Source organism: Eleutherodactylus coqui, chromosome 2, assembly GCF_035609145.1.
Source record: "Eleutherodactylus coqui strain aEleCoq1 chromosome 2, aEleCoq1.hap1, whole genome shotgun sequence".
NCBI classification, from domain to species: Eukaryota; Metazoa; Chordata; class Amphibia; order Anura; family Eleutherodactylidae; genus Eleutherodactylus; species Eleutherodactylus coqui.
In genome coordinates, this window is record NC_089838.1 from 36,770,737 (window position 1) to 36,790,188 (window position 19,452).

At 41.4% G+C, this 19,452-nt stretch overlaps 1 protein-coding gene across 1 annotated transcript in view; it reads right to left on the minus strand.

Moving 5' to 3' along the window:
• MGAT4B (alpha-1,3-mannosyl-glycoprotein 4-beta-N-acetylglucosaminyltransferase B) overlaps positions 1-19,452 on the minus strand; it is a 345,980-nt gene that overhangs the window by 11,927 nt on the left and 314,601 nt on the right. The window contains exons 10-12 of the mRNA XM_066590582.1: positions 17,896-18,003; positions 15,460-15,653; positions 13,241-13,319 (exon numbers count right to left, since the gene is read on the minus strand). Of these exons, the coding sequence (XP_066446679.1) occupies positions 13,241-13,319; positions 15,460-15,653; positions 17,896-18,003 (381 nt within the window). The remainder of the gene's footprint in view (positions 1-13,240; positions 13,320-15,459; positions 15,654-17,895; positions 18,004-19,452) is intronic.

Consider the following 19,452-nt stretch of genomic DNA (forward strand, 5'->3'; position numbering starts at 1 on the left):
GTGGGAGGGCAATCACAGAGATAAAGGGGAAGACAGTATAGACAGTGACCTGGGATTAGAGACCCTTTTACATGGAACAATAATCATTCAAAAAAATAGTTTAAATGAGTGAAGATGAAAGATAATCACTCAGTGTAAACGCAGCCAATGATAGAATGACGATTCGTTCACTTTTCGTTCATTTAATGCTGCCATAAAAATCATAATTGGCTCATTCACTAATCATTCGGTTTAAATACTGAACGTTCAGTCGTTCTCAATAACATGAGCCAACAATGCATCTGCTTGTATAAACAGGCTGTCTGAGCGGACTTTGACATCATTTGCTCTTTCAAATGACAAATTGGCAGGTCTAAATGGCCCCTTAGTAATGAAAATGGGGGTGGAGAGGTGGGAGGGGTTTGTAGAGTTAGAACTAACAGAACAGTTAGTAGAGGATATACACTTATAATAAAAAAATAACCAAAACCTATCCTAAACTATTTGGTGACTAATGCTAGAAGTCTGATCAATAAGGTTGACAAACTGGAAGTAATAATGTCTAAGGAAAACTATGATATAGCAGGAATAACTGAGACCTTGTTGGACGAAAGCTGTGACTGGGCGATGGTGAACTTACAAGGTTACAGTCTGTTCAGAAGGGATCGTAAAAAATCAGAAATAGGGAGGGGTTTGTCTTTATGTAAAATCCTGTTTAAAGCCCACAATACGGAAAGATGTATGTGAAGGAGATGAACATGCAGAGTCTCTATTGGTAGAGATAAATGGAAAAAACAATAATAAAATTCTTAGAGGGGTCTATAGGTCACCAAATACAACAGAAGCCACCGAAAATCCATTACTGAGGCAAAAAGATGAAGCAGCAAATCACAATGACATTATTATTATAGGGGACATTAACTATCCAGATATTAACTGGGAAGCTGAAACTTGTAGATCTCATAAAGGTATAAAGTTTCTGTCAATTACCAAATATTATTACCTTGCTCAACTAGTACAGGGCCCAACTAGAGGAACGGCCATTTTGGACTTAATATTAAGCAACAGATCTGACAGAATAACAGGCTGGGGGGCACCTGGGAAATAGTGACCATTATATAATAAATTTCCACTTTTCTTTCAATAGGGAGCTTTATTGGGGAGCTACGAAAACACTAAACTTTAGGAAGGCAAAGTTCAATCAGCTCAGAGATGCCCATAACCATATACTGACGGGGACAATGTCCTCAAAAATAGGAGTGCAGACAATAAATGGGAAAGGTTTAAAAACATCTTATATACTTATTGTAAGCGGTTCACACCTTACAGGAATAAAGGAGTTAGGAATAGGAGAAAACCAATGTGACGCAATAAAGAAAGTGTTTAGAATACTAAAACAAGAAGGCAGCGAAGAAGCAATAACAACCTCCAAAGAAAAAAATAAATTATGTAAGAAGCAGATAAAAGCCGCCTGCAGACGGCCGGGTCAGATCCGGCAGCGAGAATTCTCGCCGCGGGACCCGACCCGAGCGCCTGCAGAGAGCAGCGCATACTCACCCGCGCCCCGCATCTTTCATGTGCCGGCTGCTGGGCAGCCGACCATGCGCAGACTGGAGCCGGCGGGTGAGTAACGTTTCTGTGCGGGGCTCTGCGAGGCTCGCACAGTAATAGAACATGCCGCGGTTTGTTTGCCGCACGAGATTTCGCGCGGCCAAACCGCGGCTGTCTGCATGGGATTGCGTTTGTTAACGCAATCCTATGCAGGCTTCCAGCGTCGGAAATCCCGCCGCGGAATTTCCGCCCGTCTGCAGGCGGCCTAAAGCAGCGAAGTTGGAGACAGAAACTACTTATTGTACAGTAAAACTAACCCTAAACTGTTCAATTATATATATAGTAAAAAGATTAATTCTTTAAGTGTTGGCCCTTTAATAAATGTATGAAAAATTGTAGAGGGTGATGATGAGAATGCAAATCTATATAATACTTTTTTCTCAGTGTATTCACAGAGGAAAATAAAATGTCAGATGAGATGCAGAGTGATAATGTAAACACTCCATTAAATGTCACCAGTCTAATGCAGGAAGAAATGCAGAGCAGTCTTAAAAAGATGAAAATAGACAAATTGCCATACACCCCTGGGTTTGAAGGGAATTAAGTAATGTGATAGACAGACTACTGTTTTTAATAGGCGGCTTGAACTGTGGATTGTCCGCGGGTGCCACACGCGCGCTTTGCACAATTCAAGTCTGCCATGGACATTAGGCCTTAATGACCTAGTAAAAGGATTGTACAGTAAAATATCTATATTTCCAGATGATACAAAACTATGCTAAGTTATTAACACAAGAGAGGACCGTATACAGTTGTAAATGGATCTGGATAAGGTGAGGACTTGGGCAGAAAAGTGGCAAATGAGGTTTAACACTGATAAATCTAAAATTATACACATTGGCAGAGGAAATACATGTCACCATTATATACTAAATGGGAAAGCACTGGGCGAAAGTGACATGGAGACGTGCTTGTTTCCCTGGCTTCGGCGCTCCATGACGAGTTATTTCTTTCTGGATTGCATGCAGGAACAGAGGTTTGGATTCCTCTCTTGGCTTTTGCCTCAGTTTCTCCTGCCCAGTGTGGGCTTTTTTGTGGTGCTGCCGCTATAATCCATTTAATTCTATCATCTGTCACCATGATCACCGGAAGCACAGGGGGGGGGGGGGGGGGGTAAGTACAATTCACTTTATTATTTTAGTACATATATGTCAAGAAAGGTAGGTCCTGGAAAGCTGATACTTCCAAAGCAACTGATTTACCTATGTGGCACATTTGGCACAGATTGGTCCAGTCTTTTGGCTGTTGCATTTGTATTCAGATTTTTTGCGAATATGTTACAAAGTCAAGTCCTGGAGAGCTGAAACCTGCTCTAAACCCTCCCAAAACAACTGATTTACCTATGTGGCAAATTAGGCGCAGATTAGGCCCTACCAAACAACCGGACCAAAGAACAGACAGCTGAAATTCACTTCTTTACCTGTATAGAAATGAATTTCTGTTGTCGGTTCTTTAAGCACGGCCAAATAATTAGAACAATCTGCACCAAACTTGCTACAGTTAAATCAGGCACTTCGGGAGGTTTTAGACCGGGTGTCAGCTCGCTAGGACCCATCTTTCTTGAAATATTCACAAAAAAATCTGAATACAAAATGGAAATGTTAAAGGGGTTGTCCAGCTACTGAGCAACCCTGTTCCAATATGACCCCCTGTATTTAAATAATACAGTGAACTATGTCACCGGGACCACAGCGGGCTGCAGTGAGGAATCACCGTGATCGTGGAGGTTTAAGTGCAGATCACTTTATTATTTTAGTACAGGGGGTCCGATTGAAGCTGGGTTGTCCAGTAACCAGACCTTTGAATTAAAATCTTAGACTGAACAGTTATCTGTCACTTTCACTCATTTGAACGATCTTCGTTACGTGTGAAAAGGCCTTTAGGGGGAGATATACACCACTGTCTGAAAGAGTAACTATTTCTGTTGCTCCAAGCTACTAACCTTCTGATACTTGTAGTGTCTGCATGGTGCACTACAAGTATCAGAAGGTCTGCCACTTTGTATCTACTCTGTGCAGGAGTATACACCAAGCAACCACTCCCCTCTATATAGGAGGTTGTGTGAGTGGCTGTCCCATCGGTGTCCTCCACAGGTGTAACTGGCTCCCTCATTTGGCATTTGGCTGCCTGCATGCTGAGGTGGGGACGTTTGCCCTCCTGTGTCAGTAAGTATATGGCCGTTTTCAGTAATTTTGTTTTTATATTTCCCTTTCTGTGATACAAGCTACCAACCAAAGTGCAGCTTTCATTTCATATTCAGCTTTTTAAAATAAAAAAAAAAAAACACAGATAGTTTTTCTTCCGGATGGCTTCATAAATTTCCCCATTAGACTTTTGTTAGCCCAAAATACATGCATTTAAGTTAAAGAAGCTCCGTACACATTGCTAGAGCCCGGGTTGGTAATGCAGGCACTGTTCCCAGTTAACATGGATGCCCACCGTAGAATTAATACCCCCCAATGTACAGGTGGACAACCCCTTTAAACTACTTGCTAAAACATTGTGAATATAAATTTAGTACATTTAAATGACAACATGCATCTAAGGCGGCCACTAGAGGGAGCTTAAGAGCTCAATAATGACAGTATGCAGTAAGCTTCCCTCTAGTGGCTGCTGCAGGTAGCCAATGGGGTACTATTTAACTCCTTAAGGACCAGACACTTTTTAGTGATTTTACCCATGTGGTGGTTTGCCTTAGTTTTTTTTTCTTCAGCTACCAAAATTATTTTTGCAGCGTTTTTTCCCCCATGACATATAGGGCAATTTTTTCAAATATCTTTTTACTGCCTTTTTTTTAAAATCTGCTTTTTTGTTTTATTGGGGGTAAAGAGCTAAAAAAAAATGATTTTAACATTTATAGTTTTTTCTTAATTAGTATATTTACACTAAAATAAAGTATGGGAACGGGTTACTCATTTTGTTTCGGACGTTTTGATATATAATATGTATGGTTTTTGAATTACAGGGCGCATACGGTGACGGTTTTGGTTGGTGTCGGCTTTAGGTTATTTATACGTATATATTTTTATTTTATTCTGTAGTTTTGTCTTACTTGTTTATGTAATTGTTTTACTTACTATGTCACCCATGATGTCATATAAGACTTCTGGGGGACATTCACATTTTTTTTTTTTTATTATAATACACACTTTCCAACTGTAGCTGGGGCATCCATGGGAGCACCAGTTACAGGGAAAAACATCCCGTGTAGTGTCATTAGTCACTGGCAGAGCTAATCAGGGTCTTCTAGGATCCTGCAGCTCTGCTGTCCCAGGACGTCCTGGCGATCAGGTGACTGCGCCTCCCGTAGTGGAAAAAATACTTCTACTTCGACTTGTTAGTACATAGCGCTCATTGAGTGCTGTGTACTAAAGCAAGGAGAAGGCAGAAAGGGTTAAAAACTCCCCCTGCCTTCTCCTCCGGGTTCTTGGGTATGATTAACAGCTGACAACCCGACCTGCTTCTGTTTGATTGCAGAAGCAGGAGCTTTAATCCCCACCATATTTTTACTATCGGCTGCGATTAAAGCCCTGAAGCAAGTGCCGTAAATTTACTGTGCTTGGTCCTAAATGGGTTAAAATCCATCATACTTGCTGGTAACTAGAAACTTTGTATTTAAAGAAAAAAAAAAGCAAGAAATGCTAAAAAGATATTAAAAATTTAACAAACAATAACGATTAGAACTAAAAAAAACAAAACAATATTATAATAAAAGATGGAGATTTGCTTTAAGGTAGCCAGGAGGTAGATACATAAATAGCAGCTCCGTATCCATGGGGAAAAGACGCTCACAGAGTTCCTTGAATCTATGAGTCATAATGAAACCTCCGCAACAACAGGAAATGTTTCTTGAAGTTCTGTTCACAGAATGTCGTGGAAAGGATAAAAACAGGACGGCGTGTGCAGACCAATTAGCCAGTATCAGTAACAAGCAAAGAGTGGGAAAAAACAGCGCAGTGTAGCATGTGATGAGGATTATTGCGGTTTACGATTTCTCCACACTGGTTGCTCAACATATTAGTTCAACCGCAAAGTAGGTTCTCTTTAGCGGCTCGGAATGTTATACAGTAATTTCTCTAAAAATCCACACACAAGAAATTCTTTATACCAGAAACTAGCAGCCGAACTATGTCATTGCTAGTCCCTGCGGCCACTAGATGGCAGTATGGGCTGGGATATTATGGGATTATTAGCAGCAGAGCAGCCATTCAAGGCTGATACGGCATAGCAAAGAGGGAAAAAAAAGCCCCTGAAACGTAACACAGAGGCCAATTTATCTGTATATTACAGATCTTCAGATAAGCTCAGTCCGCTGCAAAACAAGATATATCTTAGTGCATTTTTTTCTTTTATTACTATTCTTTATATGTGCCAGGCAGAGCGCAGGAAGCCGTTAACTTGAAAATACTGCCATGTAAACTGCAAAGACAGGCAATTCATTTCTTCACCTACAAGAGATTTACTATTGAAATTATAGCAAACGAAAATATTGGTGTATGTTTTATTAACAGCCGTCTGCGCCTGAGAGATCTGAGACTGGTGAGCACTGATGTGCAAAGCAAGCCCTATTCTAAGTGTATATCTTCAAAGCACATTACTGCACCACTAAGCACTGGCTGCCGCTAATGATTTATCCCCGGTATATATGGGCTGTTTCCAGCAATTTATAACCAGTATACACGGACTGCCTCTAATGATTTATCCCCAGTATACACCACTACCGTATATATGGGCTGTTTCTAGCAATTTATAACCGGTATACACTACTATGGTATACAGAGACTGCCTCTAATGATTTATCCCCCAGTATACACCACTATGGTATATACAGACTGCATCTAATGATTTATCCCCAGTATACAGTACTATGGCATACACGAACAGCCTCTAATGATTTATCTCCAGTATACAGTACTATGGTATACACAGACTGCATCTAATGATTAATCCCCAGTATACACTACTATGGTATACACAGACTGCCTCTAATGATTTATCCCCAGTATACACCACTATCGTATACACAGACTGCATGTAATGATTTATCTCCAGTATACAGCACTATGGTATACACAGACTGCCTCCAAAGATTTATCCCCGGTATACCCCACTATGGTATATATGGGCTGTTTCCAGCAATTTATAACCCATATACACTACTATGGTATACACAGACTGCCTTTAATGATTTATCCCCAGTATACACCACTATGGTATATAGAGACTGCATCTAATAATTTATCCCCAGTATACACTACTATGGTATACACAGACGGCCTCTAATGACTTATCCCTGGTATACACCACTATGGTATGCACAGACGGCCTCTAATGATTTATCTCCAGTATACACTACTATGGTATACACAGACTGCCTCTAATGATTTATCCCCAGTATACACTACTATGGTATACACAGACGGCCTCTAATGATTTATCCCTGGTATACACCACTATGGTATACACAGACTGCATCTAATGATTTATCCCCAGTATACACTACTATGGTATACACAGACGGCCTCTAATGATTTATCTCCAGTATACACCACTATGGTATACACAAACTCCCTCTAATGATTTATCCCCAGTATACACTACTATGGCATACACGAACAGCCTCTAATGATTTATCTCCAGTATACACCACTATCGTATACACAGACTGCATGTAATGATTTATCTCCAGTATACAGCACTATGGTATACACGGACTGCATCTAATGATTTATCCCCAGTATACACCACTACGGTATATATGGGCTGTTTCCAGTGATTTATAACCGGTATACACTACTATGGTATACACGGACTGCTTGAAATGATATATCTCAGTATACACTACAATGGTATACACAGACTGCCTCTAATGATTTATCCCCAGTATACACCACTATGGTATACACAGACTGCCTCTAATGATTTATTCCTAGTATACACCACTATGGTATACACGGACAGCCTCTAATGATTTATCCCCTGTATACAGTACTATGATATACATGGACGGCCTCTAATGATTTATCCCCAGTATACACCACTATGGTATACACAGACTGCATCTCATGATTTATCCCCGGTATACACTACAATTTTATACATGGACGACCTCTAATGATTAATCCCTGGTATACACTACTAGGGTATACACGAACTGCCCCTAATGATTTATCCCAAGTATACAGTACTATGGTATGCATAGACAGCCTCTAATGATTTATCCCAAGTATACAGTACTATGGTATACATGGACGGCCTCTAATGATTAATCCCTGGTATACACTACTATGGTATATACAGACTGCCTCTAATGATTTATCTCCAGTATATACCACTATGATCTACACAGACGGCCTCTAATGATTTATCCCCAGTATACAATACTATGGTATACACGGACTGCCTCTAATGATTTATCCCCAGTATACACCACTATGATATACACAGACTGCATCTAATGATTAATCCCCAGTATACACTACTATGGTATACACTGACGGCCTCTAATGATTAATCCCTGGTATACACTATTATGGTATACACAGACGGCCTCTAATGATTTATCCCCAGTATACACCACTATGGTATACACAGACTGCCTCTAATGATTAATCCCTGGTATACACTATTATGGTATACACTGACTGCCTCTAATGATTAATCCCTGGTATACACTACTATGGTATACACAGACTGCATTTAATGATTAATCCCCAGTATACACTACTATGGTATACACAGACGGCCTCTAATGATTAATCCCCAGTATACACTACTATGGTATACACTGACTGCCTCTAATGATTAATCCCCAGTATACACTACTATGGTATACACTGACTGCCTCTAATGATTAATCCCCAGTATACACTACTATGGTATACACTGACTGCCTCTAATGATTAATCCCCAGTATACACTACTATGGTATACACTGACTGCCTCTAATGATTAATCCCCAGTATACACTACTATGGTATACACTGACTGCCTCTAATGATTAATCCCCAGTATACACTACTATGGTATACACTGACTGCCTCTAATGATTTATCGCCAGTATACACTACTATGGTATATGCTGGTTTTCTCCAGTGATTTATCGCTGTTATACCCTACTATGGTATATATGGGCTTCTAGTGAATTATCCCCAGTTTACACTACTATGGTATATGAGGGGCTGCTGATAAGTCTTTGGCTTTGTGTTCTTTTTTTGTTTCTATGGTAACTAATGTTACATCACATAAAAGCCTTATGTGTCTAATATATGTTTTCAAAATGTTGTGTTTGTAGCTTATGGCAACAGTGATCTCGGCACGCGGGAAAACAAGGGTGGTGTCTAAGGTGATATTCACCGCAAATGAGAGCAGAGGCGTGATAAAATTCTTGTTTCTGCAAGGAAAGTCCGCGAAGGATATTCATGGTGATATGTCGCAGACATTGGGGGATCGATGGCCTTCATATTCTACAGTTAAGAACTGGGTTGCCAAATTTAAAGCGGGCCACTTCAGCACCAATGATGAGGAACGTCCTGGACGACCGAGAGAGGTGGTTGTTCCGCAGATCGTCGATGCTGTGCACAACCTCATACTGGAGAATCGGCCAATTTCAGCTTAGAGAATAGCAGACATCATGGGGATTTCTCGTGAACGTTTTTGTGTCATTATCCATGAACATTTGAACATGAAGAAGCTATCTGCAAAGTGGGTCCCCAAATGTTTGACAACAGATCAGAAAAGCATGCGAGTGAAAACCTCCCAGTCCATTTGTCAGCGTTTCCGGACTGATAAGAACTTCCTGGATCGACTGGTCACTATGGATGAGACCTGGATTTATTTGTATGACCCTGAAACCAAGGAGCAGTCAAAAGAGTGGAGGCGCAGTGGTTCCCCTCGCCCAAAGAAGTTCAGCCACTAAGGTGATGGCGTCTGTGTTCTGGGATAAGGAGGGCGTGCTGCTAGTGGACTACCTTCAAAAGGGTTCCGCCATCAATGCAAGGTATTACATTGAACTTTTGGACCAATTGAAGGCAGCTCTGAAGGCCAAATAGCACGGCAAGCCATCCAAAGGACTCTTGTTCCTGCAAGACAACGCCTCCACTCACACTTCACAAGCGACCACGGCAAAACTGGTGGAGCTAGGCTTCCAGCTGGTTGACCACCCACCTTATTCACCAGATCTAGCTCCCTCCGACTATCATCTGTTTCCAAACCTGAAGAAACACCTCAAGGGTACCAAATTTCACACCATTTCTGATGACCAAGATTGGGTGAAAAAACTCTCTTGCGCTCTAGAAAAGTTATTGATATCCTTAAGATTTAATAACCCCAAGCATGGGGATAAAAGCAAACAGACTGACAATATTCTGTGGCTAACCATTTCTGATGCCATGGCTGCTACGGATGACTGGGTTGAGGCAGAAGCTAAATCCTTCTTTTTGCAAGGTTTACAGAACTTGGAATACCGATGTAAGAAGTGTGTTGGCATCAGTGGAGAGGATGTGGAATAAATGGAAAGTTTCATCTTCCTCTCTCGTTTCTTTCTGGGTAAAGCCAAAGACTTATCAGCAGCCCTTTGTATATGGGCTTCCAGTGAATTATCCCCAGTTTACACTACTATGGTATATACGGACTTCTAGTGTATTATCCCCAGTTTACACTACTATGGTATATACGGACTTCTAGTGTATTATCCCCAGTTTACACTACTATGGTATATACGGACTTCTAGTGAATAATCCCCAGTTTACACTACTATGGTATATACGGACTTCTAGTGTATTATCCCCAGTTTACACTACTATGGTATATACGGACTTCTAGTGTATTATCCCCAGTTTACACTACTATGGTATATACGGACTTCTAGTGTATTATCCCCAGTTTACACTACTATGGTATATACGGACATCTAGTGTATTATCCCCAGTTTACACTACTATGGTATATACGGACTTCTAGTGTATTATCCCCAGTTTACGCTACTACTGCATGTAAGAGCGTGTATTTCTGCATGTGGGAAGGGCGATCACACTAATCTAACATGACTGCTTGCTACATACACCCCTCTAATAAGCGTTATTTTTCCACATGCTGGCTGGCCTTCAAACTTAAACTCTTGCAGAAAGCATTTCCCGACATGAAGCACATATTCTCCGGACATCTTTACAGGAAGTTCTTCTACCAGCTGATTTCTACGACAGAAAGTCCCTTATTCAGCAGACTCCTCTCACCCACCAAGCTGATTATACACGGAATTGCAGTTTTCCTACTTTCATAACTTCCTTCCGAAGCGACTTATCACTCACAAACACATCCCTTGTACAAAAACAACCCAAGTCACGCTAAAAGAACCTTCCAGGACTAAAACCTTTATGGCCGGTCCATTGCATAGGGAATCAGTGCTTAATTAATTAATCAATCAGTGTCCAACTCTCACTGATCATCAGAACAAAAGGGATCCCCTTGGCTATATCCTGGCAGCAGCTCATCTGAACTTGATGTTGAGCCTGGAACTGCAAAGTGAATGGGGCAGAACTGCAGTACCGGGCAAAGCCACATATATCGTGGGGTACCGCAGTCAAAGCTTCAGCGATTAGACACAGAAGGCTTTCTCTGTTTTTCTTCAGACACCCCCTCTCCTTTTAAAGATACTCTCCAGTTTCAGGACAAACTTCTATACAGGGATTAGAGGGGGAGCGGGGTGTATTACCTGCAGCTGTTCTTCTCTGCTGCCCCCCTGACCAGATGGTTTTGGCCCCTGTTTTTTGCCATTCAAGATGGCTGCAGCAATTTACTGCTCTCCGATTGCCCAGTGGTGATCACGGAAGCAGTCTTGGCCAATCAGAGAACATGTATAGTGCATTGGTTATCTAACACTACCAATGTCCTGCAAAGATTAGGTGGTTGATGACTGTCAACCATCTTGGATGACGAAAAATGGGACCCGATGCAGAGGATCGGAGGAACCACAGTTAATAATGTAGGCACTCCCCCTACAGTTTCAGGACAGAATTCTGTCCTGGGACTAGAGGGTAGCTGTAAGATTCAAACCTAGCAAGGGTTAACCATGCGTGTGAGCTTCAAGAACAGACATGGCAGAGGACAATCTAAATGAGTAGAGCATTGAGCTTGTGTATGAATGCAATGAGCAAGTCCTCAGCCGCCGGCGATTTAATTGGAATATAAAGGATGTAAAACAAGGTGCAGCGCTATATAGGGGTCTCCAACCAGTGGCTGTTGGGCCAAGCTGGAGGTCGTTACCGATTGGAGACCGCAGTGATTAATTATTTAATGAAAAAGAGGATTTTGTTTGATGGTTACAATCTAAGGGCCCTTATACATGGAAGAAAAAGCATTCAGATCCCCGCAGCCAGTGAAATGCCCCGACTGAACGATAAATGAGAATTCGCTTCTTGCATTCCCAAGATGACCTGTCAGACATCTCTATAAGGGCCGTAACAGACTTTTCCTTTTGGCTTATCTTGATTGAACCACCCCCTTTATCAAGTAACATAGTTACCAATGGGATCACATCATCAGAACCTGCCTCCATCACCCAGGGCAAATAGGGTAGAAGATGAGGTAGTCAACAGCCCTACTGGCGATAATTACGAACTATGAGGGATTCCAATGGTGTGATACCCCCCCCAACCAGTAAAGGGTCCTTATACATGGGACGATTGTCGGGCCCTAACACTTGTGATTTACCATTAGCCCTTTCCAATCCACTGTCCAGCATGGTATTCTTACTGTATATTACTGGCCGCTCTGTTGTCGGGGGCCTCTCCAGCATGTCCCATACCGCAGTACTTGTCTAGCCAGCAGATGGCGCCATTGTATAATGGCAGAAAGAGAAAGCCCCCTAGGAAACCCTGAATCCAAAATTGGATTGCAAAGGATTAAATGCCAGGCTGAAGTTACAAGTTCAGGTGCAGCCCAGCAATTAACCGCAGATTCCAAGTGTCAGCAATAGTAACAGCACCCTTAGTGTACTGCACTATGATCTGATGTATTAGGAGAAACCAGTATATATTTCTACCTGTTAACATTTACTGTATCAACTAAAGGTAGTAAAAAAATATAGTATCATCCCCCGAACCAAAACAAAAGCAGTTCAGAGAGAAGATGGCTGAGAGACAACCTAATAGTATCTACCAATCTATCTATTGTCAATACAGGGATCTCACAGGATCTATTTATCTGGACCTTGACTGTAACAAGGGGGCATCCTGTACATCTCGGAAAAAAAAAAAAGGTTTAATCACCAACATAGATGTGGGTTCTTTACTGTAAGAGCAGTGAGACTATGGAACGCTCTGCCTGAGGACATTGTGATGGGGAACTTGCTAAAAGAGATCAAGAGGGACCTGGAGGTCTTTCTTGAGTGTAGCAATATTACATTGTATAGTCACTCATTACTCAGAAGGGTCGCTGATCCAAGGATTGTTCTGATTGCCAGAATTGTAGTTGGTAAGGATTTTTTTTTCTCCCTAAAATGAGGAAAATTCGCTTCGATCTCACAGGGATTTTTGCCTTCCTCTGGATCAACATTTTCGGATAACAGGCTGAACTCATGTCTTTCTTACACACTATGCCACTTATGTATGTTACCCTTTTTCCAACACTGTGATTTACTGAAGTCACTTACATCAAAAGGCAGGATCTCCACAGTGGTGTTATAAAGCTTATCTTCAGGGTGCTCGATGTTCCCACTTCGGAAAAAATACCTACAGGAATGAAAAAAAAATTAAGAACTAAGTTATCAAGTCAAAGACAGCTGAAGGTCGATATGATGATAACAAGTAATTATTTCTTGTAGTCTAATTAAGTCATATCTTAAGGAGGAGGAGAAGCTGCACCCACAGCCAGAGTGGCAGAATCAAAAAGAGGTCTCATCCGTACCTTTGTTTTTTTTTTGTTTTTGCACAAAATTGTCATGTTGGAGAATATCTTCCTAGATTTTAACCCCTTAAAGACCAACCTATTTCGGCATATTGACTGTGAATGCTCGTAGTACTTCTGCTTTTATCACTTCTACCAACACTTACAATATTTTTAGCTGCGTGTTATCAACATTAATGATTGTTAATACTGTACTCTCTTCAATTCAGGAAGGATCTTTAAAAGCAGCATTATCTTAATTCCAGCCCAGGTGCTCCAGAGAAGAGCCAGTAAAGCGGATAAATACTGGAAAAGCTGTGCAAACATTCGCTGGCTGCTGAGCGATATCAAGACGAAGACAGACAGTGAAGACCTCGTTTACAGCATTTCAGGCCGTATTAAAACACTTACAAAAGGCTTCTGACTTGGAATGCATTGACATATATCAGAGTTCTGTGAATGGGGGCATATGCCATTAAAATGCTGTTTTTAGGGGTTTCTAAACCAACCATTTTTGCACTGATGTTTGGTTTTGTTCCATATAAGTTTCTAAGCTTTTTCTATTTTAGGGATTTTACTCCCGTCTACCAGCTGTAGGCTTAGTACATGTCAAGTTACAAAAAGGCTCCTGGCGCAAGCAGTGAACACAGCTACGGGCCCCTGATCACCCGACATAGCCCCTAAGAGTGTCCTTTTGACAACTGTTGGGCTGGTATACCTTTGGGCTGCTATGCTTTTCTATTTTAACTGTATATAACCATAATCTACTAAGCTTTCCTATACAGAAACTTTTGCAGAAAAAGGGAAAAAAACTAAAAAAATTCTTTTTTTTTTCTTTACACAAATGGACACCTATGGGTAATGTATGCACTGTTTCCTGGGACGGAGCCTTCAGTCAGAATATATATGGGTCAGGAAATCCTCCCAACATACAGGACTTCCAACAGAAGGCTGGAATGCAATCTGAATAGGGTCTTGGAATCCATAAATTAACAACTTCCACTACATACAGACAGCTGATGCCTGTTATAGGACCTCATCTACACTGCTGACTAAAAGGGATAGTGGTCATACCTCTCGCGCAACAAGTCTTTAAACTCACACTTAGGGCTCATTCACACCGCATAATACGCATGCGTGTATCCTGTATGTAAGACGCGGTGAATGGAGGCAATGAAAGTCAATGGACTTTCATTCTTCCATGCCCACCGGCGCATGTGCACTGCGTATCGATACGCTGGAGAAATAACTCGCAACATGCTCTATTTCTGAATGGGCTGCCTATACACATGCATTGCGTATGGGCAGCGCTTCCAAGTGAAAAAAAAAAATAAAAAAAATCACACTGCGCATGTCCGTGACGTCAGATTCCTAGGCATGTGCAGTACCAATTGCAGCTCTACATGGTCTAAACCGTTAGAGCAGATGGGCTGTAATGCGTACAATGCCTCTGGAGACTCACAGCGTTGTACGCATACACCCATGTGAACGAGCCCATAGTTTAAGGGGCTGTTCATTTGTAAACTACTGAGAGCCTATCCTTAGGATACACCACCAATAATAGATCGCTGGGGGCCTGCTGTTGTCTGGGCCAGTGTGCTGCTCAAACACTGAGCGGATTTCTGTAAGAAGCAGACACTGCCATTCCCACAGCAGTGGCCAGGCTTGGTACTACATGCAAAGTTCCCGTTCACTTCAGGGGGAATTTTAAGTGTAATAACAATCCTTGTGACTGCAGTGGGAACAGAGCTGTCAGCGGGTTGCATAAGTGCACTGGCCTGATGAGCAGCTGATGGGCAGGGATCTATTTAAGCTCAATGCGCTGCTTAGTCTAATGTGCTGCTTTATGACTGCACTAATAATGGCTGCACAGCCCGACTCCACAAACAAACCAGAAAATGATTCGACAACTACATAAGAAGTAACACAGACAAACATCCTGCTGATATAGAGACAAAATTCCTATCTGATTTGCTATTCACAGACCTTTCAACCCGTAAAGGCTTGAAGAACCTAAAGCGTACAAAGTCTCCTGCGGTTGGTGTGAATGCCCAAAAGAAGTCTTCTCTCAAGTAAGCCTTCTCCAAGGTAAAGTGTTGGTACGTTTTTAAGCTGGTGCTGACTTCGGCAGCTGGATTCACATGTTCTTTACGGAGAGCTTGTTTCCCAAAGTCTTTATCCTGAATGAGACAAAACAAAGTTATACTGTCGAGTAAAGGCCCATTTACACGCAACAATTATCGCTCAAAAGCCACAGTTTGAGTCATAATCGTTGTTTGTAAATTTTTCAGTCTTCAGCTTAATGATGATTTTTAGGAGAACATAAAATCCATCGTTCATCTAAAGAGAAGATAAGACAGACCGCATGCTGTTTTTGCTGTCCATGGTGCTGTATTCTCCGCAGGAGCACTGATTACATTCTATTCAGCTTGCAGCCCTGTGGCAGAACAAAGGAGCTGTATGCAGAGAAGAGAGGCTCATTTACATGCAAATTAAGGTGATAAGCTGCTAATGGACATTAGTGTCAATTAACAGTTTATGCTAAACAATCTTTTGAAGGAGTATCTTTGCGTGTAAATGGGCTTTAACAGGATGGAAAGTCTATGGTGTATATAATGCTATATAACCATAAATAGAAAAGTTCTAGATGCTAAATCATCTCTTTCCAACATATGAAGAGGTCATGTATCAGAGCAATATGATAAAGGAACTTTCTACTAAAGGTCTAATGGCAAAATAGACAGCTAGAACCAATAGTTGCCCCCACTCTGTACAATCCAGCACGCCCATCCAGTAAACAGTTCATTGATATCAATGAGCACCATGTAATGCATAATTGTTCCTGTTGGGGGGGCACTGCAGCAGGATTACAGGGCTTTTTGGGGCAAATTTACCATCTGATTACATCTGATTGCTGGAAGTTTTGGCACTTCTGACAATCAGGATAGTCCAAAGTGGACAACCCCTTTAAGACATTACACATTCCTAGCAAAAAAGAATAACCCAGCAGGCAGGAAAGGAACTACACGATACATTGACAAATATGGCACATGTTTAAGGGCACCATATATTCTGACATTTTGCTAGCACGGTTTTTTGTTGTTGTACATGGGATTGATCTACGAGTCGTAAGTAAGTTTCTTTCCTAATAGGATAGAACAAAGAAAAGTGTACTGGAGTAAACAACATAAAACACAACAATAAACCGCCATCCAACATCAATGCAGTTACAACTTTACAAGAGGATAAACTGAATGACGTTAGTGGAAACAAATGCGCATTACTAACTGCTTCCACATCCAGAGCTTTGCTTTCATTCGTTAAAGGGAATGTATCACCTATATTTTTAATTACAACCACATAGTGAATCAGCTTCCATTTTTTCTAATCTGTTTTACTATCAGATTGTAGATTTTTTTTATTCTATGGTCTGTGCATGACTATGGGAGCAGACAACTTGCATTTGCTACAGAGTTATGATATTTAGCTCCTTTTCGACATATGTGTTACAGCAGCCTCATAGGCCATTCACACAATGCACAGGAGCTGACCCATTGACTGCTATGGAAGACTGTTTTCGGCATGCTCTGTGACCTGTGCAGAGAACATTGTACACCTCTGATATCTTCACCTATCTCCAGGACAGGGGGCCCCCTGACTGATGAACCTGTCTCTGGTCAACACTTCCAGGCAGAGTAATGGCTTCACACCTGTGTCTATTTACTCCTGTCAGCATTATATAAACAGTCAAGCGAATGGATGGTAGTAGGGGATTAGTGTTCTTTAACAAAAGTGTGGGGTCTAGAGTTGCCACAATTAGCTGACATGGGAATAACCCTTTAACCCTTTCCAATCCACTGTCTGACGTCTTCAAACATTCTGATTGAAGCCTGTACAGCTCCGATGTCGGAAAACGTCCAGCGGGGTAGTCTTACTATGTATTTCCGGTAGCTCCGCTGTCAGAGGTTCTCTGGCGCATCACATACTGCAATACTAGCTTTAACCAGCAGATAGTGCCGTTGTATAACGTTAGAAAGAGAGAGCCCCCTAGGAAACCCTGAATCCAAAATTGCGTTGGTAAGGGTTAACCCTTTCCAATCCAATTTGTATCCTGGTTTTCCTAGGGGGCTTACTCTTGTTCTGCTTTTATGCAATGGTACTACATGCTGGCTAAAGCCAGTACTGCATGATGTGACACATTGGATAGGCTCCGACAGCAGAGAGGCTGGCAATATACAGTAAGAGAACCCTGACGGATGTCTTCCAACGTCGGAGCTGTACAGCCTTAAATCATAATGTCTCCAGAGGTCAGTGAATTGGAAAGGGTTAAAAGCAACAGTGATTAGGACACCACTGTCAGGTATCATCCTTATGCTTGATATTGCACCCTTTACAATAACACACATATGCAATTCTCCATACCTTTAGTTTCTGTATTTTTCCTGCCAGAGAGGAGTGGGTCCCTACATGTTGGAACAGAGAAGGTTTGAACCGAATCCTCAGGTTTGCCTTTTGTCTATCGCAGTGTTTCTGAAAGTGAAGAACACTCATTATTAGAAGGCGGTTGGGCTTACTTTATGTCTTGGTCAGATAATACAAAACGTTTATCAAAGCAAGCATACGGATTATCACCATCCCTTCCCAATGCTCAGCTTTACAAAAGCACTACGTCACCGATGGCACAAGGCACTGACACAAGATGGGAAAAACTTTTACACATAATTAGCAGAACTTGAAGGTGAAAATTTCGTTTATATCACATATTTGCCTTGCTGAGATTTATTAACGCGACTCTCACAGGAGATTTCACTTTAATCAAACAGGCCGTAATTTCCAAGTTAAACAGCAGAGATGCAGAGCGGATTTTATTACATTTTTTTTAACTTGTGGTTTTTATCTGTGGAAGGTAGGTTTGGGGATTCTATGTTATCTTACGGTCAATTTTTCTTGTCCCTGAGCCGTGGCATGTGATCATCTCTACATCAGGGTGGAAACACCTTCTCCTTGAAACCTAATAAATATGACCGTAACCTTACAAGAGAACACGCAGAGTTTTGTTCTCTCTTTTTTTTTGGTGGAGGGTGCGTGTCAAAAGCCAGCATTAAATAACTGGTTATCACTAACAGTGACTTCTTACTTCTGAACCGGATATCTAATAAGGAGTTCAATTACAGAAGTGATCTGCTGAAACATTATTTCTTCAATGCAATTAAACTGAGGAAAGTACGAATCTGGCTTTGCATGTATACATTTTTTTCCATATGCTCGGAATAATGCAAATGTGTTTCTACAGATGATTAATTCTCATATCATGATGTGTTCTAAGAAAATGAGCTACTTTTGCTACACTGCTGGCTTACCAGCAGAAACTAAGTCCGGCTCCTGAAATACAAACAGTTATGGTATGAATAGACATGAAGTGGGACTAATTAACAGATGCACGTTGTTTTAAAGACAAAGTAAGACTGATTACAAGTGTAAATGAGTAGATGTAATATACAAATCATACCAACAGATAAAAACTGTATTTTTCAAATTACATGCCTCAAAACCAAGAATGTAAACATATCCACTATGACAAAAATCATTAGAATTCGTTCACACACCTTAAAGTGACAGACCAGTTAGCAGCTCAATGATGATATGTATGTCAGTATCTAGAGGGGATGAACACCTGCTAATTACTTTACTCACATCTAGCTCCTTGGCTGATTTTTAGCTCTGCACCGTTAGGACAGAGCCGTGATCTGTGAATAAAGTTTACCAACAGCGTCTGCAGGAGTCTGTGGGTAGTCTGAGGCACGCCCCCTGTCTCATCATTGGTTCATGCAGACATATCCTATGTCTCCTCATTGGTTCAGGGAGAGCCATGCCTTGTCATTGGTCCAGGCTGCTGAGCCAACTCTGTCCTAATAGAGTGGTGCAAAAAAGTAATCAAGCAGCAAGATCTGAGAACAATAAATCGGAGATTTACCAACC